The 22,361-nt window shown below is 37.9% G+C and overlaps 2 protein-coding genes across 2 annotated transcripts in view; one reads left to right on the top strand and one right to left on the bottom strand.

Annotated features, from left to right (window-relative positions):
* Window positions 1-22,361, top strand: part of LOC135467906 (proteasome subunit alpha type-3-like) — a 244,066-nt gene that overhangs the window by 42,394 nt on the left and 179,311 nt on the right. The window lies entirely within an intron of this gene.
* LOC135466971 (poly [ADP-ribose] polymerase tankyrase-like) overlaps window positions 1-22,361 on the bottom strand; it is a 70,346-nt gene that overhangs the window by 16,385 nt on the left and 31,600 nt on the right. The window contains exons 23-40 of the mRNA XM_064744726.1: window positions 20,048-20,086; window positions 19,226-19,354; window positions 18,258-18,407; window positions 16,641-16,769; window positions 16,101-16,266; window positions 14,248-14,438; window positions 13,542-13,636; window positions 12,784-12,899; window positions 11,742-11,967; window positions 11,221-11,380; window positions 8,139-8,221; window positions 6,555-6,870; window positions 5,647-5,739; window positions 4,143-4,301; window positions 3,323-3,440; window positions 2,754-2,862; window positions 1,941-2,205; window positions 113-356 (exon numbers count right to left, since the gene is read on the bottom strand). Coding sequence (XP_064600796.1) covers window positions 113-356; window positions 1,941-2,205; window positions 2,754-2,862; window positions 3,323-3,440; window positions 4,143-4,301; window positions 5,647-5,739; window positions 6,555-6,870; window positions 8,139-8,221; window positions 11,221-11,380; window positions 11,742-11,967; window positions 12,784-12,899; window positions 13,542-13,636; window positions 14,248-14,438; window positions 16,101-16,266; window positions 16,641-16,769; window positions 18,258-18,407; window positions 19,226-19,354; window positions 20,048-20,086 — 2,788 coding nt within the window. The remainder of the gene's footprint in view (window positions 1-112; window positions 357-1,940; window positions 2,206-2,753; window positions 2,863-3,322; window positions 3,441-4,142; window positions 4,302-5,646; window positions 5,740-6,554; window positions 6,871-8,138; window positions 8,222-11,220; window positions 11,381-11,741; window positions 11,968-12,783; window positions 12,900-13,541; window positions 13,637-14,247; window positions 14,439-16,100; window positions 16,267-16,640; window positions 16,770-18,257; window positions 18,408-19,225; window positions 19,355-20,047; window positions 20,087-22,361) is intronic.

Here is a 22,361-nt window from a genome sequence, read left to right as displayed (position 1 = left end):
ATCCTCTGGTCCACATTATCATTACCCTTACCATCCCTCTAATCCCCAAGTCCACATTATCATTACCCTACCATCCCTCTAACCCTGAGGTCCACATTATCATTACCCTTACCATCTTCCTCCTCCTCTTCCGTGTTTTCTTCCTCAGCTTCTGACTCTGATTTCTCATCGTCGCTGTCCTCAGACTGTACAGAAGCTACACGCTTCAGAGAAAACTTATTTGCTTTTGACTTTGCCAGCTGTTTCTTCCTTTCTGCTTTCTCTAATGCTTTTTGCTTCTCTTCATCAATTTGCCGTTGTTCTAATATAGGATCATAATTGTGGTCCAGCATCAGTTTCACCAACTTCACATCATTCTAAAATAATATACAAATTGGATGAAATTATGTTTTCTTTACCTGCTTTATCAAAGAGTCAAAGAAATACAATTTTAGTCTTTCCTTTTTGATTTTCAAGTTGAAGTTTTTTCAAGTTTCACCATGCCAATATGATTTTCAGTTTCTTCACACCTGACCCCAATCAGACAATTTTACGTGGACATTTTGACTATAAATGGTTATTACTACCTCATCACAGATTTGCACTCTTAAACTTGCATGGCACATGTTTATTAAATTGTTATTTAATAAAATATGAGAAGTTTGAGAGTTCTGTACCATACGGTGCAGTGATTGAGCTGGTTATTCTATTCATTGTTAAATGTCTACCTGGCATTTAATGAATTAATGCATTTCAGTCCCTCCACCCATAAAGCTGCTCATGGTCATAAAAGTGAACAAGTCTTGAGTGTGGTGTTAAACGCTAATCAAATAAACAAAATATATACATGAAAATAAAACTTCAACTGTATTATACTTGTAGCTGATAACAAATCTTACATACATTGTCATTTATACTCTGCTTAGGTAAACCACATTAAAGTTGAAAATTCGGAAGTATGGCATAAAACACCAATTAAATAGGTTACTTTTTTTTACTGATGTCATGCTCAAAAATATTTCACTTTAATGTACGATGGTTACCATGTATAACCACAGGCAACCAAGACAGAAACACAGGTGACTAAGACAGAACCATAGGTGACCAAGACAGACCCACAGGTGACCCAGACAGAATCACAGGTGGCCTTGAAAGAACCAGATTAAAACCACTAGTCAATAAAATAAATAAATGAATTATACACCTACATATGTAATTGTACAGATCCAATGGTACTGTGTATGTAGTAACTAACAATTGTCAAATATGAAATATGAAATGTAGACACTTGGAACATGAAACTGTGAGAAGTCATGGCCCAGGCTATTTGCACTTGCAACGTAAAACCAGGAGAAGTCACGGCCCAGGCTACTTTCACTTGCAACGTAAAACTGTGAGAAGTCACAGCCCAGGCTACTTTCATTTGCAACATAATAACATGGGAAGCCCTGGCTATCTTCCACTTCCACATTAAGTGTGCATGTACATGTACTGTGTCTTCTTGTGGCAGGTTGAATCCATGCTACCAAAGTGCTGCTGCCATTGAAGTATCATGCCAAAGACATCAGACATGACACACCACACAGTTACATGACACTGACACCAGGCCAACCAGTAATGTTTCCTTGCTCTAACATCTCACTGCTGAGTCTGAAGCGATTCAGACGCAGGTACCATTTTTAAAATCTTTGGTATGGCTTGATCCTGACTCTCCTGACTTTGAGGCGGACGCTCTGACCATTGGGTAACAGAAGTGGCCCCTTGTTGTAGACATGAAGAAATTGATATTTGTAACATGCCATACATGCCATGCCAAGGCATCAGCCGCAATTATGGAGCTGGGAAGGGCTCTCTGAAGGGCTCTCTGAAGTGCATGGAATGATTCAATCATAAACAGCCACACAACCCCGGTTAGTAGTAGATGGCGTAACTGACGCATATCATAGTCTTAAACTCCTCACCTGTCTCACAGCATGCATCAGTGGGTAGATTCCATCTGCATCCGTGTAGTTCACAGAGGCCTTACTCTTCAGCAGGTACTGAGCAAAGCTGAAGTTATCAGTAAGAATGGCCCGTATTAGTGGAGAAACCAGTGGGCCAGAGCCCTCTTTGAAATAACTCTTGTCCCCCTGTGGCAATTTCGTCCCAAACACCTTCCTCCCTCCTTGGAAGTCAAAACGGTCATCCAGCGCTGCCTTGTGAGAGTAAAGCTTGTTCAAAAACAACCTGTTAAAAGATTTATGAAATATAACCTCTAAATAATGTTTATACAGTTTCAGTTTTTCTGACTGGTAATGACTAAGCGATCTCACTGGGCAACTTGAACAGTTTTTGTATTGTGAAGTTTGATTGATTTCTAATCAGAAAATATTAAGTGTTGGCATAAAAACTATCATTTTAAGGCTTTTGTTAGCTCCTGAAAGTGATTTTTACGGGTGAAGTATAGCAATAAATACAGAAATAAATAAGTTAAAAAAAGCTTAACAAAGTTATTTTCTTTCTTTTTATGGCACCTACATGCTATCTTGTAGTAGCAATGCTCACTTAAGCATAATAACTATCTGTCCTCAGGAATTTCTGAAAGGGAAGTCCACTTTGAATGACCTGCAGGCACAGAAGCACAAGCTTAGCCCCCACCCCCATTACTATACACATTCAAACAGTTTTGGAGCTGAGTGAACAGTCTACATCACCGACACTGGATGGCACAGATCACAAACAGAGAGGCCGATTGAATTGCCAGATATTATCTGTATGATCTGAACATTTCTTACCCAACATCATATTCATTATTCATGGCTGCTTCCCAGTTGAACAGTGTGGCAGCTACCAGTGTGCGTCCAAATTTATCTTTGACACTTGCATCCAACTTCTTCTGTTTGCCTAAAATGACAGAAAGGTCCTTATGTTAGATTTTGATGTCATGTCCATGTTATAACTGGTAATAAGTGCTGAACTTTGATTCAGCCTTCCCTCTCTCTCTCTCCTCTTTCCATGTAGTAATGTAAATTATTCAAAATAAAAAGTCATAAAAAAAAGATAAGAAAGCATCATAATAAAGATTTAAAACTTCTCATGGATTGAGGTCTTCAAAATGTTTGCAATTTTCACCTTTACGTTTTTATCTTCAATAAGACCTATGACATGATTTTATACAATATTATAAAAATCCAAAATGTGTCACAAGTATTTCTCAGACAGACGGTCTTTAACAAATAACCCTATGTCTACCAAGTCTCATTCTGAATATATATGTCCACTCTGTCTATCAGAAAATGTAGTGCTTGTTGACCTTGCAAGCTATTTCTACCAAGGTCAAGCTTTCAAGCTATTCATAACTTACTAAGAAAGAACTCTGTCATGACAAAGTTATGATTGTACGCAGCATAGAATATTGGTGTACAGCCATATTTGTCTTTCTTGTCCAAAGGCACATCATGCTCGAGCAGAAGATCAGTCACCTAGGCAGAGAAAGGAATATGCAAGATCAATTATCATCAATAAATGCATATCATTAAATTAAGGATTTATTTATTAATTTATTTGATTGTTGTTTAATGCTGTACTGAAGAGTTTCATTTACATCACAGCAGTCAGAATAATGAGAGGAACAAACCAGAGTGCTTGGAGTATAGCACAGCTGTTTGTCAGGTACTGACAAATCTCTAAAGCTGCAGGCTAGGCATGAGAGGGTAAAGTTTTAATTTTAACACAAAACACAAATATTCTCATGTATCAAATGACAATAAATGACTATATCGTACTTCAACTGTAAATCTTTGAAAAGTCTTACATAACATATCCTTTCAATACACACTATTTGCATTATGTCATATGACATAACAAGTTAACATCAAAGAATAAAATTAGCGTTAATCACTCATTTATTTTTAGTGTAAAATGAAGTCACTGCTTTATGGTATAGTATGGTTAATTACTTATCTTTTAACATGGTATTCACATGCAATATTTGACACCTGAACCCACCCATGGAAATAATTCAGAAGATTAAACTGATCTTAGTTTTCCTATATTCCATGTATCACTCCACATTAAAACTGGCGGACTGTCCCTCTGGCAAAGTGTTGTACTCTCTTTCTGTAACATGGTGTGGAAAGATGTGTATTTCATGTATCAAAATAAATTAGGCCTCTATCACTCACCATGTTGAAGCAGTGTTCAGAGGAGCGTTTGCTCCACTTGAGAGCCATAATGTGGAAAAAGTTCTGACCCGAATCATTGGTCAGTCTGAACTCCGCCTTATCTCGGATACGACTCATCAGCCGCAAAGTCACCCAGTTCTTTCCTTCCCCGATGGCAATCTGAGATGAAACAGCACAAATTATCAGTGCACACAAATAAAATCTCTCCCTACACTGCTAAAACCCCTTTTGTCCAATACATGCATTAACGAAAACAGTACTTCACCCAAGTATATTCTCTGGTACCAATTTTGAAACATGATTTAAACTGTTTATGTTAGGGCATTTTACAAAAACATTGGGAATACTGTAACTGTATTAAGAATATTTCACTTATGCGTCGACAACCAACATTATGGTGGGATGAAACCAGGCAGAGCCTGGGGGGAAACACACAACCATCTGGAAAGCATGAGCTGGACTTGAACTCACCACGACCAAGGCTCAATAGTCCATAAACCTTCCTGGCACTCTAACCACCATGGTCAAAGAGGTCCCATATCACATGAAGTTTCTATTCAAATTCACCCAAGACAAAAATCTCTTGAAATCTAATAACTGCCTGTTATGAACATTTCCTGCATGAATGAATAGCAGCCAACATATAAAATCATATGTATTGTTTTAAAGCTAAAGGATAGATGATTACATATGGCTTTATGCCAATTGTAAAGCTAAAGGATAGATGATTACATATGGCTTAATGCCAATTGTAAAGCCAAAGGATTGATGATTACATATGGCTAAATGCCAACTGTAAAGCTAAAGGATAGATGATTACATATGGCTTAATGCCAACTGTAAAGCTAAAGGATAGATGATTACATCTGGCTTAATGCCAATTGTAAAGCTAAAGGATAGATGATTACATGTGACTTAATGCCAATTGTAAAGCTAAAGGATAGATGATTACATATGGCTTAATGCTAATTGTAAAGCTAAAGGACAGATGGTTACACATAGCTTAATGCCAACTGTAAAGCTAGAGAACTAATTTCCATAACAAATAATGAATTTAATACAATAGGAAATTTAATTATCATTTGGCCAGGGCATTTGACATTAACTTTTTACTATGAACTAGTCTTCAATTTAGTCGAATGAAAAATTTCTCCGTGGCTTAGTTGGTTAGCACGCTAGTGCAGCGTAATGACCCACAAGTCTCTCACCAATACGTCGCTGGGAGTCCAAGTCCAGCTCATGCTGGCTTCCTCTCCGGCCGTATGTGGGAAGGTCGGTCAGCATCCTGCGGAAGGTTGTGGGTTTCCCCCAGGCTCTGCCCGGTTTCCGCCCACCATGATGCTGGCCGCGGTCGTATAAGTGAAATATTCTTGAATACAGCGTAAAACACCAATCAAATAAATAAATAAATAAATCAAATGAAACTGATAGAATATTACCATTCAGGTTTGGCTTGTAAACATACATTACACCCTCAAGCAACCAGTGTACAATTATGAATTACCTCAATGGCCTTGAAGTTAGTAAGGTCAGACACCGAATGAGGCAGCTCTAGGATCATAAAGACAGTTCCTTGCAACTCTTGTCTGATGGCCGCCTATATTACAAAAACAATCCAAGTCAAAAAATAAAAATACAATTAATGTAAACTGTCACCATGCTCAACATCTGATCCAAGAGTTAAGTAACTTAATAAATTAAATATTTGCTCACATTCACTAATGACAGCATGGTTTTGCATTGGTAGATGTAACAGACCATAAATGTTATTTCTGAGAAACATATATGACCTTTGGCATTCCCAGGCTACTTTGCAGACAGTGTAAAGTAACAGAAAATAGTGAAATAGTTCTGACTACACACAGGCTTTTTTAATGTACAGTGTTGACTTCCTTTCATTACTTTCACGATATACACTAAATTCAAATTAACTTTCATTCAAACTTCAGTATTTCACTCAAATCTAAAACTCTCACCTAGTACATGCATTCAAACTCAACATTTCACTAAAATTCAAAAATTTCCCTTAGTCTATACGATATACATTATTTTTTTAAAAAAAATCAGACAAAAATCTCTTGAAATCTAATAACTGCCTGTTATGAACATTTCCTGCATGAATGAATAGCAGCCAACATATAAAATCATATGTATTGTTTTAAAGCTAAAGGATAGATGATTACATATGGCTTTATGCCAATTGTAAAGCTAAAGGATAGATGATTACATATGGCTTAATGCCAATTGTATTTCACTCAAATCTAAAACTCTCACCTAGTACATGCATTCAAACTCAACATTTCACTAAAATTCAAAAATTTCCCTTAGTCTATACGATATACATTATTTTTTTAAAAAAAATCAGACAAAAATCTCTAAAGTGGCTAAAACATCAACACTAAAATTCCATACCTGGAAAATTGATGTCTTGACAATGTCACTGACTTTTTCCTCTCTCTTTAGAGGTTTCCACATCCAAATTGGCTTTGGTGGTCTTTCTTTTATGTTTTTCATGGCCGCTTGTTTTTTAGCTTCCTTTTTACGTTGGTATGTGTCACTGTCAGAGTCACTGAAGTCAGAGTCATAGTCATCGCTTGTGTCATCATCATCATCATCATCTGACATATCTGACTCCTCAGACGTCTTCTTGGTTGGCTGATCTTTAGGCATGGTTACTATGGGCACAGACACTGCAGCTGGCTCATGTTGAATCAGCATACAAGCACAACTGAAAGTAAACAGTGCATCTTCATTTCATACAACACAGCCAAAGACGGAAAACCATCTTCACTGCTTACGATATTCACATGACAAATTCTACTGTTGATTACAAACTGCATTCTCTGAAACTGGGCAGATACAAATTTCCCTTTGGCCTCGTGGCAGAAATACACACTACAATCCTGAAAACTGTTAGTTCCTATGCTTAGGATTCGAACAACATGGCATACTTAAGATTCACTCAACATGGCATACTTAAGATTCACTCAACATGGCAACATGGGATACTTAAGATTCACTCAAGATGGCAACATTGCATACTTAAGATTCACTCAAGATGGCAACATTGCATACTTAGGATCCCAACAAGATGGCAACATCCTATGTTCATGAGCCAACTAAGATGGCAACATCCTATGTTCATGAGCCTATGCTTAGGATTCAAACAACATGGCAACATGGCATACTTAAGATTCACTCAACATGGCAACATGGCATACTTAAGATTCACTCAAGATGGCAACATTGCATACTTAAGATTCACTCAAGATGGCAACATTGCATACTTAGGATCCCAACAAGATGGCAACATCCTATGTTCATAAGCCAACTAAGATGGCAACATCTTACATGTAAACTTAGAATTCAATCAAGATGTAACATCATGTTTAGGATCCAATCAAGACGTCTGTTTTGGGAGCGGTAGATCAAGGGTCAATCCTGAGGTCAAGTCACACCTAAGATCTTAAAAGAGGAAGTTGTAACTTCCACTCTTGGTGTTCAGCATGAAGGGGATAGTTCAGAGACTAGCTGACCCGTATCAGTGTAATGGCTCAGGCGGAGCAGCTTAATTGCCTTCGGAAGGCGTCTCAGTGTAGCAGCCAGCACTAGATAAAAGAGCAGTGGAAATTTGTCTTGCAACAAGGAGGCACATTACATGCACTCTAAGAATTCCTTCATCATCATATGACTGAAAAATGACTGAAAGTACCCCAAACACTTACTCACTCACTCCAAACAAGACATAAACATCCTATGCTTTGAATCCAATCAAGATGGTAACATCCTCAGTTTAGGATCCAATCAAGCTGGCAACATTCTATGATTAAGATCCAATCAAGATGGCAACATCCTCAGTTTAGGATCCAATCAAGCTGGCAACATTCTATGATTAAGATCCAATCAAGATGGCAACATCCTCAGTTTAGGAGCCAATCAAAATGACAACACTCTATGTGCAGGGCTAGAGGTTGAATAGGCGAAAAACTTCCTTACTTGTCATAGTTATTCTTCACAGCATAGCCAAGGGCAGATGTTCCCGAGTTGTCGCCCTGGGAAACCTTTAAGTAGGGAGCTCTCTGAAAGACAGTAAGCAGAAAGTCTACGTACAGAAAACATACAAAGCTGCAAAACTACCAGGCCGACTAAAACTCACCCCAACCCTCACAGCAACACCAACAAAATTTATGGGCAGACAGACGGCCAAATGTAGACATCAATAACATGACATGTCATAAAGGCTTACATAAATAGTGATTTACTGGAGCAACTTAATGTTTACAGGTACTGAACAACAAGACAGGAGGGAGCCAAATACAGCTTTTATTTTAGGTCCCATTTTTGAGTCGAATAATTTGAGCCAAAATTTGAGAAATTGTCGAACTATATCTAATATTAGGAGAAATATGCAACTTAATAGCAAAGATATTGATAAAATAAGAAATAGCACTACGTCACACATTTTCAACATTAACCTATCAATTAATTAAATAAAATAAACACATTATTGGAGTATGACCGAAGACCTTGAAGGATCACAGTGTATAAGTCAATCTGCTGGCAGTCTAGAAATGGGCCACTGGCCTAGAATCAAGAGGAAACTGAAAAGAAGCTTCCCCAGTAAACATCACGGTGGTTGTGACCCTTCAAGACCTTTGGCCATACTCAAAGAATTCCTCTCATCCTTCACCTCCTGGATGATCGGATGAGAGGGAAAATTATTTTCCATATGTCCTTGACCTTATCAGGGTCACAGTGCATCTTTAAAGAGCTGACAATATACATCTTTGTAATGTACAACAGATTTCATTCATTATAACCGACCTCTTCACAATCCTGCCGTTGTGATGTTCATTTCTTCGGGACAACAGTCTTTACACATTTTCTGTGTACATGTACTACCATACATATAACACAGAGGAACTTTCCACCCTTAAGCACCAAATTTCCTCAGAACAGCACAATTCTAGCAAATACATTTTCATCATCTAAAGGTTTAAAATAAAACTGGTGGAACATTCTTGCTGACTGCTGTTTTCACAATGTCTCTTACAGACATTCCTGTGCAGCCGAAGTGGCTGCCCCTCGGTAAGAATGAGCACGGTAGTACCCTTCAACTCCAGCCATGTCCAATATTTCACAAAAGACTTCCATGCAAACTGGTATTGTCAGTTAGTGGATTTTCTCCATGAAGCGGCCATGAATGTTGTAACCTCGAGAGAAAGGCCCGATGTTCTGAGCCTCTGCTAGATACAACACAAGCGACTAGTCTCAGTCTCTTTCCCATCGTCTGACGCTTTTCGGGGCCTGGTATGGTTAACAAGTCCTGACTGTATGACAGCAGGGCCAGAAAATCCAGACAATTTAATGTTGCCAAATCCACTCACCAAAAAGTAAAGTTCAGTCATTTTATTGCCGATGCCATAAAATCAAAAATTTATGTATGGCACGGTATGACTTGTGATAAATAGATTTTACAGAATATTAAGGGGCACAAAACTGAGTTTTGTTCTGTCCCTTATCAGTCACTGGAACCTAAAGAGTTGGTATTTAATGAACTGGCAAAGTTTCAAATATTTTCATTGATGGAGAAGCAGACCACAGAGAAGTGCGAGACATTAACAGGGCAGTTTGTGTCGACAATTTTTTTGAGACAAAAGAAAAATAGGAAATTCAGAGTAATACTAAACCTTAAAAATCTGAATCAGTTTGTCCAATATCATCATATCAAACAGGAAATGTTAGATATATCTCTGCAGTTCTGGAACAGGAAAGGTTTGAGGCTCTGCCTTCTAAACAAACACATCGATAAATACACGCTAGCCATAAGGGACAGGCTATCAGAAATCAGTGCCCCACGCTTAGACACTGCATCAGCATCCTTAGGTTTACACAGGTCTTGGGCAACACGCACCACAGCTCTCAGTCCATGGGCCAACAGATTTTGAGTTTTCTGTTCCTTTACCTTATCCCGTGCCTTTACACCCGCATTTAATGATGGCCAAATTTCCTGGTTAATCCACTGGATTATGTCATCGACCTCAGTACGTCTGGATCTGGCCATACACACAAAATTAGCCAGTTTTGTGCTAAGTATCTTCCCTTTAGCCTCACTTGAGGTGAAAATATCTGGGGTAATGAAATCGTCATCTGCATTCACCCAGTTCGGTTCTTCTGGAGCAGGAGCTGGTACTCCCAATGGAGGGAAAGGTGGAGGAACCCTTGGTCAGGTTTTGCGTAACTCCAGGCCTTGCGTGGGAGCTTCAAACCATTCACTTTGGGACTGAATAAGCATGTCTAACTTTTCATATAAACTGTCTATCCCCAGCCACTTCAGTGACCTTCGTATGACTTTTAATATCAGTAACTGTCTTGCCTGTGGCATCTAATGTGCTTTCTTCAATACTGCATTTAGTTTCAGCTCTATTTTTGTTTTCTGGCATACACATGATACAAACCCCATCGTGGTCAAACCCTTCAAACTGAGGATACGAATCCTCAGAACCAGACAAATTGTCTGCATTGAACAGCTTGTTGTGTCTACCTCCATAATGTCTACCTGAGGGGTACATTGACAGGAGAACGGCTCCTTCAGTCCATGTGCTTGGCATCTAGGCCTAGCGATACTTCAACTAAACCTCTCTCAATGCTGATGCGTGATGGAAGAAAACACTGGGCAGAGGTGGTCTGGGCCTTATACAGGGCCTAATAATAGACTCTGTGAAAATCATGTCATCAGTTGACTGTATGATGGGACATGCAATGTGACCTTGATAAGATCCAGGCCATATGGGTAAGAATTGCCTATGTGTGACCTTGCAAGGTACCCCAATTCTTCTAATTTTGGGGACAGATATTAGTAGTGCCAAAACATCTATTTCTCTGCTTTTTGGAAAAGTAAAGATATAAACAGGTTGTTCATTACGTGGTCTAACCATGTGAGAAACAAGAAACTAAATACTCCTGTTACAATTACATGTGTACTGGTTAAAAAGGGCAGACCAGGTGTCCCAAAAATGAGAAGAAATAGGGTAATCAGAAGTCTGCAGTCACAGGCTTAAGTATACTGAAGCCTCACCTGTAGCAGGTAGACACAGGACAGGTACGCTCCTCGGAATGCAGCCAGGTGTAATACAGTCTGACCATTACAGTCCTGGTGGTCTAGCTGCTTGAAGTTCATGGCTGTGGCTAGAAGGCGGCACAGTTCTGTGGGATCTATCTGACTGCTGTCACTTTCCCTATCAACAAAGACAGAAGAATGATAAAGTTTGCAACAAAGATTGAAGGATCATAATTAGGTAAAGATTACCTAGGATGTACAAAAAGGACATAAATTACATGAGGAATCTGATACAACTTCACACTCCCATGATAGGTATACAAGACTAAACTGGGAGATGTACAGATTACGTATACACCACAACAAAGTTATATGCCCTCACAAAGAGCAGATTCTATCCACTTCCATGTAAATGAGTTAGTAATGGAGTAATAAGGTGTTTAGATTGTTGTACTGCCATAGACATAAAAATAAGGACAAGGAAAACAAATGGAGTTAAACTGACACCAGCTTAGACTACATGTTCTACATGATCTTACCTGCCTACATGAGAGAAGACATAAGAAATTGGCATGCGAGACTGGTTGTCTTTTGCGAACACGTCTGCACCATTGTCTATGAGCATCTCCTCCACCAAGTTGGACGAGTTGATCGAGCCCCTGTTGTTGTTGACGGCCAAGTGAAGTGGGGTTCTGCCATTGCCGTCACGCACATCAAGGTCAGGTCCAAAGGTCATAAATGGTTTCATTACCTTCACCTGTCTCGCTGGAAATAACATCAACATCGCATAAGATTATCATTAAACTCTAAATTCAGCATTACAAGAATTTCAGATCTTCAAGATAGGGTTGTCATGGCAGAGTGGCTGGCAATGAGTGACTCTGAACAGACAATGTCATCGAGTACCATCAAAATACAAAAGATTGTCCAAATTCAAACCGTGAATTTTTTATTTATTTATGAACTTATGAACGGGTAATGTCCTTGTTGTATAAGTCTGAAGTCCGGCTTGGCAATCTAGGTCGCACAATCTGATCTTTTTTATGAGCAGAATGATACTTACTCATAATACAATTTCATCTGTTTGGATGTGTAAACGACATTAGTCTATCATAAGTATCAAATTTTACTTGCAAAATGTGGAACTTTAGCTGTGCATGTATTTTATCCCCCATGGACTGTGCGATAATAATATAGCATACGTGCCACAGCTTTGATCATATGTTCTACTTTTCAATCAGTTTGCACTCACTCATTGTAAGAATATGCTACTACAAGATTTATACTGTCAAGACTTGAAACTCCTCATCAGACACCAAAAGAAAGCATTCATACAAATTACGGCTTTAATTTTACACTATGCAATACTGATCATTCTAGCTACATTTACATGAAATCGAAACGATCTGAAAGCTTTGACAGTAATTTGCAACAATGCAATTTGTCACACAGAACTGCATGAACAACATCAAAAAGTGTGATTAACGGTTTTGGGAATTAGTGGAATTTTCCAAACTGTTTCAAACAAAGTTCACCCTGTTTCCATTTCACTAGAATCACATTCAAACTGTTGTGACTCACCATCATCTGACAAAGTCACTATTTTATGAAGAGCTGTCCCTCCTGTTTTGGGCACCTTCTCATTTATCCTGGCTCCTTTTTTCAGCATCATTTTCAGAATTTTCACTACCCCTTCTCTGAAGAGAAAGCAAAAAGAGTGCTAACTGAAGTCACATGATTTAGATCTAACAGCATCGACTATCATAATATTCACCACTTTGTACACTTCATTAGACCAAGAAAATAGTTTTTGTCATACATATACTATTGTACTATGTGTATACAACACGCCTTGAACATGGGAGTTAACATGAGAGATGGTGAAATTTTAATTCAGGCAAATGGTAAAGACATATTCTGGTCAGGACAACATTCTCGGTGGTTTGTCCAATGTTAAACCTGTTTTCCTTATAAGTAGTAAACACTTTTTAGTTCTCATGGTTTTTAGTAAGTTGTGTGCTTTTGAAGTGCTTGAGTACACATTTGACACTAACAGCTTGCCATATCACTGGCAGTAGCAGTAGCAGCGACTCCTAATACGTATGACAGATCTTGACAGAACTTTGTCCTTCAAATTTTATTAAAATTCATGTCAGTTTCAACAGCAAAAAAATAAAAGAAAAAAAATACAGACGTATCCCATTTTTTCTTTTTTTTTTTTACAGGATCGGGTTATGCCGACCAGGGAATTTTTCTAATGATGGATGAAATCCTTGAGAAAAAAAACATCACAGATATAGTAATTACTATGTGCTTAACTATGACAGCTTTGTACTTACTCAATCACAGAAGAGATGGCCTCAATGAACGGTGTTCTGATGACGTTCCCCTCCTCGTCTGTTTCTCCCATGTTGACATCAGCTCCATTTTCTAACTACAAACAAACATAAACACCCATTTTTAAGATTAACTATCTTAAGGTTGAATATGTATCCTGATGCAAAACTATGTCATGCAAAACAAACCTTGGATTGATCTGCCAACACCACAGAGACACAACTAACAAATTTCCTTAAAAAGTTGGCCATGTTTAAAATGATTATATACTTAAGCAGAGTTATGTTAGTGCTGAAACTGTCACTGATTAGGACTAGCATGATAAGCTTGGCATTTTAATATGATTTTAGTATGACTGACTCATGATCTTTGTCACAATTTGCCAAAATGTGTGATTTACTCATCAAAGTTGCCACATTGCCTGATTTACTCGTCAAATTTGCCACAATGCCTGATTTACTCATCAAACTTGTCACAATTCACAAATTACTCACTAAAATTAATTGTCACAATGCTTGATTTACTCATCAAATGTGCCAAAACACATGATTTACTCATTAAAGTTGCCTCAATGCATGATTTTCTCATTAAAGTTGCCTCAATGCATGATTTTCTCGTAAAAGTTGCCTCAATGCCTGATTTTCTCATTAAAGTTGCCGCAATGCATGATTTACAACTCAAGTTTGCTATATTGCATGATTTACTCACCAACATGGCAATCAGGTCAGGATGGCCCTTCCTGACGGCCTTACAGAGAGGTGTCCTTCCATCAATGGAGCGATTGTTAGGATCAACGTGATAGTTAAGCATCATGCGTATGGCAGGGTTGGCTCCCCAGGGTCCATCAGGGTCAGACATGTCCCTGGCATCCAGTAACAGATCCAGTACAGATTGCTTGCCTGAAATATACAGCATCAAGGTTATCTATGGACAAATTTCACATGTGAAACAAGAGCTCAGGTGAACACAACATACGCCCCAACAAATGCATTTGTTTGAAATGCATAAAATACCAGCAGCATTGTGGTGAGTATGTCAAAAACACCCGCGAAAAATCTGCACGGGTGTTGATGAAATGTGATTACCTTGACAACTGCGTAAGTGGACAAATATGTCCACCACAAATGAAGACTTTATGCAGAAAACAGTTGGAGTTGTAGCGTGGACAAAATATAATATCCATTTATATAGTATATGTAAGGAAAATGGCTATCTGGTTACCTTATGGCTATCTGGTTACCATGACAACTGTGAAAATAGACAGTAGTTAGAAAAAGCAGTTAGAGTTATAGCCTGGAAGCGAAATCATATCTATTAATATAGTATACAGAGGGAAATGGCAACCTGGTAACCACGACAACCACGGAAATGGACAAATGTGAATTGCGATACATCATCATCTTGGTATGTATGTATACACCAAAAATTAAAACTCTATGTGAAAAACTGTTTGAGTTATAGCTCAGACACGAATACAGATGGACAGATGGACAAAATCGCTAAAACATAATACGTTTCACCTAATGGCAGGGTTGTATAAAAATGGTCCAGTGGAGAAGTCTTGCTTTCTAGCATTTCACTGTGACAAAGGCTCAAGTAATTATCTCAGTATATAATAATGCCTGACAAGCCTGTATGCACGTCTCTGAAATATCTGATTAGTTTTGAAAATCACATCAACAGTATATATATTGACACGTCTAAAAAAATGAAACGGTTGAGATTAATGAGCATAAACTCTAAACTGCTACTACTATCTGTACCTTTGCTCGACTGACATCTACACTGAACGATGTGAGATTCATTTCATATTTTCATTGGTTCAACACACTGCTGCCATCAACAGTGAGTATTAGGTCAGCCGACAGTAAAAATATTCAACTTATGACACATGTATCAGGGTTTACAAGATGATTATCTGATGGCACGAATACTGCCGTGAAAAAAATTCAATGTTGGTAAACTCATGTTAACAACATGTTAAGTGTAGGACAAAATAGTATAAATGAGATAGTACAAGATATTGCCAAGAGTAACAAAAACTGTTTCTTGAAAATCTTAAATATAACCTTCCAGTGCATAATTATGAAACACATGTGAAGTTACAAGTAGCAGCCAAATTTAGCAGCAAAATGCCATCTAAAATGAGAAAAATCAAACATCAGACATAGCTAAAATAAATCATATAGATGTATCTCCACTGCAAGTTTTGAAAGACTGAGTAATATAGTGACCATGACATGGCTAAAACAAGCTTATGTCGTCAAACAAACGTACCAACAGAAAGGGTCTATAATACACCTATGGGTGTGAAAGTAAGGAACAACTCCATGTTTACAGTGGAGCCTGAGTACCAGATAACGTAGCAGCATTGATCTGATTTGATTCTGATTCCTGATACCTTACAGTAAAAGGACACGTCAGAGTTTTTTGTAAGTTTGATTATTTTGATAATCAGAAAAACTCAAGTGTTGGGATCTAAAATATCATTTTAAGGCCTTCATGTGCATTTGAAAGCGCATTTTCGCAAGACAAACTTCTTGGCAAATAAAGTAGTTCACCTGAAGGTCCGTATCTGAGCTTCTCCGAGACATCTGTGTCTCCCTCCTGGCGACGCATTCCCACCACGGCGTTCACATCACTACCCAGCTTCTCCACCAAAACTTTGAGAAATTCGCGTTTCTTTCTCCACCAAAGTCTCCTTTCTTTGTCATCCTTACCAGGAGCCTAAATACAACAAGTGTTCAGCAGTGAGGTGAATGACATACAGAAATAGGGAATGTATTTTCATGCATTTGGAGAAAACAATGGTAAATTTAACATGGACATAAGAGTCATCACTGCATGGGAAAAGATAATTCTTTTGCTACATAAACAAATAGGAAATAATGACCTTGAACTTGGCAAACAAGTTGATCCCCTGCTCCTTCTGAACAAGATCATCATTCTCCTCTGCAGTATTTTGTTGAAGCGAGTCAAGTAGACTGTTAGCCTCTTGCTTTATATGTACAAGTTCAACAAAACAGAAGTTAAGAATGGAGCAGCATGTGTCTTATTTGGATCTTAATATACAATTTTTATGCTGATATGTATATACATACATGGAAATTTTCTCCGTACTTCTTACAGGCCAACAGCAAGGGAGTAAAGCCTTCGTGGTTGTGCTGGTTGGCCATAGACTTCAAAATGGCCACAAAATCTGTGCCTTTGTCAGTTGCTTTGGTTGGTGTCTGTAACATAAACAAACACTATACATGAACACAAGTATCCATGAAAACTTTTTACATACCTGTACATACATTCATTTATTTATTTGATCAGTGTTGTACACTGTACTTGAGAATATTTCCCTTATGGTGAGAGGGAACTGGACAACGCCAGAGGAAACCCACAATCATCCGCAGATTGCTGACGGACTTTCCCAGGTACGACCGAAGAGGAAGCCAGTATGAACTGGACTTGAATTCACAGCAATCACAGTGGTGACTGGCTCCAGGGTCACTGCAAAATGCTGGCCTGCAAACCATTTGGCCAGTGCATATAGTGATGAAGCACAGTGCCTTGTTGGATGCCGAGTGGGGGTATGAAAAGATTACAGCATGGCACAATCTACTGAACCAGTTTTATTTCTGAGAACTGAATTCCAGGACAAAATTGCCTATTCAACATAATTATTAGATTCGAGCCCGACACTTTACTTCAGAATCTTTCACATACACACCACAGCAGTCAGGCTAACATGCGAAAGAAAGTGGGTGGTGGGGGGGGGGGGGTGCCTAAAGAATTCATCATTCTTCACTGGGAGCCCATTAGCCCATCCCGATTAACACAGATGCAGTGGAACCATCCAGAGCTGGAAGATCACTGGCCAGGCAATGTAGTGGGTCAGGTAAGGATTGGTTTTATGTGTGCCCTAATGGATAAGGGGAGGGCCCTCAGCTTAGGGTTCAGTAACGGAGTTTCGTGTTTGAGCTCTTTCATCCCTAAATGTAACTAATAAAAAATCATCAAGTGATCCGTCAAAAAAATTTAGAGTATACAAACACTGGAGAAAATTATGGAACTGAACATGTGTGAACTTGATAAGTTCAACAAGTAAAGAAATGTCACTTGTACCTCCAAAAAAGGGTGCGACAGGTAATCAGAAAATTGATGTCGAAAAAGGTTGAGCCACTATAGGGCTGTTTTTACCTTTAACAACAAAAAAAATGAAAGGATAATAATTATTGTGCAACAACATGGAATGATACTTTCTGTTACTTTTTGCACTTCTTGTTATTTCAACTTGCCCTACATGTGCATGTATGTCCTATTTGTTTAATATTGTCCATTTCTTACCCCTCTTGAAATCCTTCAATGTACTGTGGGTTTAGGAAGTGATAACATCATGCTACAGGTGCTACTTTCACAGAATTTAGTACTAGTAGATCAGCTTTTCACAGTTTTCCAGTAAATCATGGAAATTAGAGGCTTTAATAACCTTCAGATATAAGGTCACACGCATTAAATGGCCTAAAATTTCACCCTCTAATATTGCATTTTTAGATGCAAATCAATGTCAGAAAATGTTAATTTTCATTCTGAAACTTTTCACTTTTACAGTAGGATATCACCCTACTTTCCAAAAACCCCTTAAAACAACTTTCAAGATTGATGGAACTCTCAGAATCATGCAAACTGTACATGTAAGTCCTGCATTCCAGTTCCCATTCACTCACCTTTTCCAGAAGAAGCTGCAGAATTAGCAAAAAATTGAACTCGATGCTCTCTCTACAGATGCAATGAAGCAGATTGTCCCCGTTCTCATCCTGATGGTTGGATATGCTTGCTCCTTTCTCAATCAGAAACAAACTCATGTCGTGGCTTGCCTTAATAAAGGATAACAAATACAATTTCGGCTCCATTAAGATATAAAGAAGATGGTTTTAGTTGGCAACATCAGCAAATATAAGGTATCCAAAATAAAATCACCAGATGATTAAAGCGCTGGCTGGCGGCAACTATCAACCCTTGGCCTATGAGGTCATGTGTTCAAATCCAGCATTTGCCCTTTCAACGGCAGCTTTAAGACAAGAAGTTACTCTGATTTCCACCACTCATTAACCTGACAACCATCATATAAAGTGAAAAATTAATTCAGCATATGGTTTTATTCATTAATCAAATACTTAGACATATACCTATATAAGAAATACAATTAAAGTACACAGTCAGTTCAATACTTTTCAATGTGCTATTACAATATATATATTTTTTTTGTAATATAAATTTTATTTGCTGTTTTATGGGCAATGCTAAAAAATACAAAATTAATATGGAATAAAAATGAAACTGAAATATCCAACTCAACTGACATCAATATTCAGTGATCTCAATGTTTATATGATTTTGTTGTTTTTTAAGGCTTTCCAATCTATAAATATGTCCTCAACAGGAAAACCAAATGTCAAGATAGTCATTTATACTCATTTTCAGTAAATTAGATGATTTTCAAGTTTTACTTTTTATACCCTCTTCCAATATTGAAAAAAATATTTATGATGCCCATAAAATAACAATTTAAACTGGCGCAGCCATAGAGCAAAAAAACAAAACAAAAAAAAAAATCAGATATATACCAATATAGCAGTAGATTTGAGACTATCATTGTGAGACTATGATTGTTTGCTTACACAATAATACCTACCTTCTTTACGGCCAGATCCAAAACTGTTTCCCCAGACTTCTTCACAGTGTCAATCGGACATCCATGCTTCAACAGCAACTCAGCAATTTTCCTCCGTCTTGCTTCATACATGCCAAAGTCAATCCCATCCTTGAAAACAAACATCGAAACACAGATGACGAAGAACTTCATACAGATACTATATTTCTGACACTGAAATCAACACCAATGAAAATACTGGCTAGAGTAAGTATATAAATCCATATGTGAGCTTCCACACAAATTTCTTGATTTCAGCCCATCTATGTGATGAAGAATACAACTAATAGCACTATATTACATATGAAGAGATTGACAGGTACATGTAGCTTTTCTTATACTTTATATGCAACGTTCCTGAGGAAGAGAATTTTAACATAAAACTGCATTTAAATCCTTACACAAAAAATCCAGCTGCATGGGCAAGTGACAATTGAATTTCAAGACTCATTCACAATGGGTTTTTTAAAATTTATTTACTTGTTCCATGTAAGTGTTGAACAGTGTAATATTTTTATATTTGCACAATCATGGTGAATTATAGTATTATTGGTGGAGAAAACCAGCTAGAGCAAATGTGTAACGAAGGTAAATAAAAAAAGTACCTATATGCAACAAACCTAAAAACAAGTTCCATGTTAAATGGCAATTACCTTGACACTGGTCTAGAAATTGGTGCATAACATCTGGTATTGTGATGTTAAATAATGTAAGAGGTATATTCAGTTTGGAAAAGAACCTTGTGATGATAGCAGAATACTTTACAGTGTTTCAAACACAGCAAGTTGTTAAATGAAGGCTTACCTCCCCTGTATTTTGCGGAGCAAACAGCAACAAAGTAAGCTGAAATATAAATATATTTGTTTATTTTATTGTTGTTCAACTGAAAGGCAAGTACTTTTAACCACCAGACCACAGTCCAGTCTTTAACAAGGCATTCAGAGAACACCAGTGGCTCGCCTGATAAAGCAGTTCATAAAGCGCACTTAGTTACGTAAGCCCTTAACCACAATGGCAACATATGTTGTAAAGATATGAAGTGCACTTAGCTAAGGATACTGAACACTAAGTATGCTTCATGAAACTGGCCCCATGTTATAGAGATATATATAAGTGCACTTAGCTGAGGGCTACTTAGCACTAAGTGTGCTTCATGAAACTGCCCCCTGACCTCTAAACCAAAATAAAGTAAAATGACACTGTCATACACAGTTATTATTCTCTAATTAAACAGTGCTAAGATCCTGCAATTAAATCAACAATCAAGGCCAAGATATATTACCAAGATTATTAAATAGTTGCAATGTGGGCAATGTTCTTTGATATGCAAATTGATATTTGAATTGGTGTACTGGGGTGGCAATTGCAACCCTGTGACTGGCTGAGCAAAGGCTGAGCTATGCTAGTAAAAACTTCCTTGTTAGGAGTTCGAGCACAAACTTGCTGGAGTGGTCTTTGATATGCAAATTGCTACCCACGGTTGGCTATCCATGTACTATGTATGGTCAATGCAATCCTGTGATTGGTTGAGCAAATACTCAGCTGAGAATAGTCACTATCAATGTGGATGGTTTAATCATTCTGTTGCAGTCTAGGAAGGCCATAGGCTCCTAGTACTGATATCAATGTGGAAAGCTTTCTACAGATAATGTGCATACCATAGACAATGAAGTCTAAAAAGTAGGTAAACTTTGACACTGCATATATCCAGTAACATAGCTAGCGGGACAATGAGCTTCTCTAGATGTGTTTACTATAGAAAACAAAGGAGTATACTACATAAACTGGTAAATTTTTACAGCAAAAGTCTATCAATCAAAATGCGAAAAAAAAAAAAAATTTACCAATCCAATAAAACTAAAACCAATAAAAAAAATTCAATCTTCCATCAGTAAGCCCTATGTAGACGTACACACCATCTATAGTCCCTTTAACATGAGCAAAAAAAATATTAAAAAAACGTGTTGGAGCTATAAAAAAAAGCTTAATCTTCAATCCTTGTATGATAGCCCATGATACAGGAGCTAAAAATAAGATTAACCTACTATATGATTATGTACACTTGCTCATCATACCATAGACAACATTAAAAAAAGCCTAAACTTCCATCCATGTATAAGATAACATTATACAAGAGTTGAAAAGAAAAAAGCTTAACCATCCATCCTAGTATTTACATGTACACACCATACTTCAGACTAGGCAGCTGAAAAAAAAAGCTTAACTGGACACCGACACCACCACTGTCACCACCACTTTTCCCCCCTTTCACAATACCTTGCCTTACTTCGTACAGGCGAGATAAAAATAAACATACGTTTAAAACCGGAAGACATGTAAAGATCACTGGTTTTGTTCAATCTTCCATGTATACATGCTGAGTGCAGTTATCTAAAAGAATATTAAGAGTTGAGTCAAACTTTAATAAATGTATTCACACTGGTCATATCCTAATATGTAACAAAAAGCAGTTTAGTCACCACTAATCTATAACCTGGTATAAATCTTAATACCCTAATTCCTCAACCTTTTCCCAAATGAAAGAGCAACTTTCAGTACAATTTTTGCACTTTTTTCATTTGATTTTGGGGACCAAATTAGAATGGTTGGATTGACCAATATCTCAGCTGCACAGAAAGTATAACTCTATCAGTCAACACAGAACAGTCATCTGAATGTCCTTGTCATCTACATGTCCATGTCATCTACACGCCCTTGTCATCTACACGCCTATGTCATCTGAATGTCCATGTCATCTACACACCCATGTCATCTACACGTCTATGTCATCTACACGTCTATGTCATCTACACGTCTATGTCATCTACACGACCATGTCATCTACACGCCCATGTCATCTTCACGTCCATGTCATCTGAATGTCCTTGTCATCTGCACGCCCATGTCATCTACACGTCCATGTCATCTGAATGTGCATGTCATCTACATGTCCATGTAATCTACACGTCCTTGTCATCTACATCTACATGTCCATGTCATCTTCACGCCCTTGTCATCTACATCTGCACGTCCATGTTATCTACACGCCCATGTCATCTACACGTCTATGTCATCTACACGCCCATGTCATCTACACGTCTATGTCATCTACATGACC

Source organism: Liolophura sinensis, chromosome 6, assembly GCF_032854445.1.
Source record: "Liolophura sinensis isolate JHLJ2023 chromosome 6, CUHK_Ljap_v2, whole genome shotgun sequence".
Taxonomy (NCBI): Eukaryota; Metazoa; Mollusca; class Polyplacophora; order Chitonida; family Chitonidae; genus Liolophura; species Liolophura sinensis.
The sequence above is the reverse complement of the archived record's forward strand: the minus strand, read 5'-3'. Positions and strand labels throughout refer to the sequence as shown.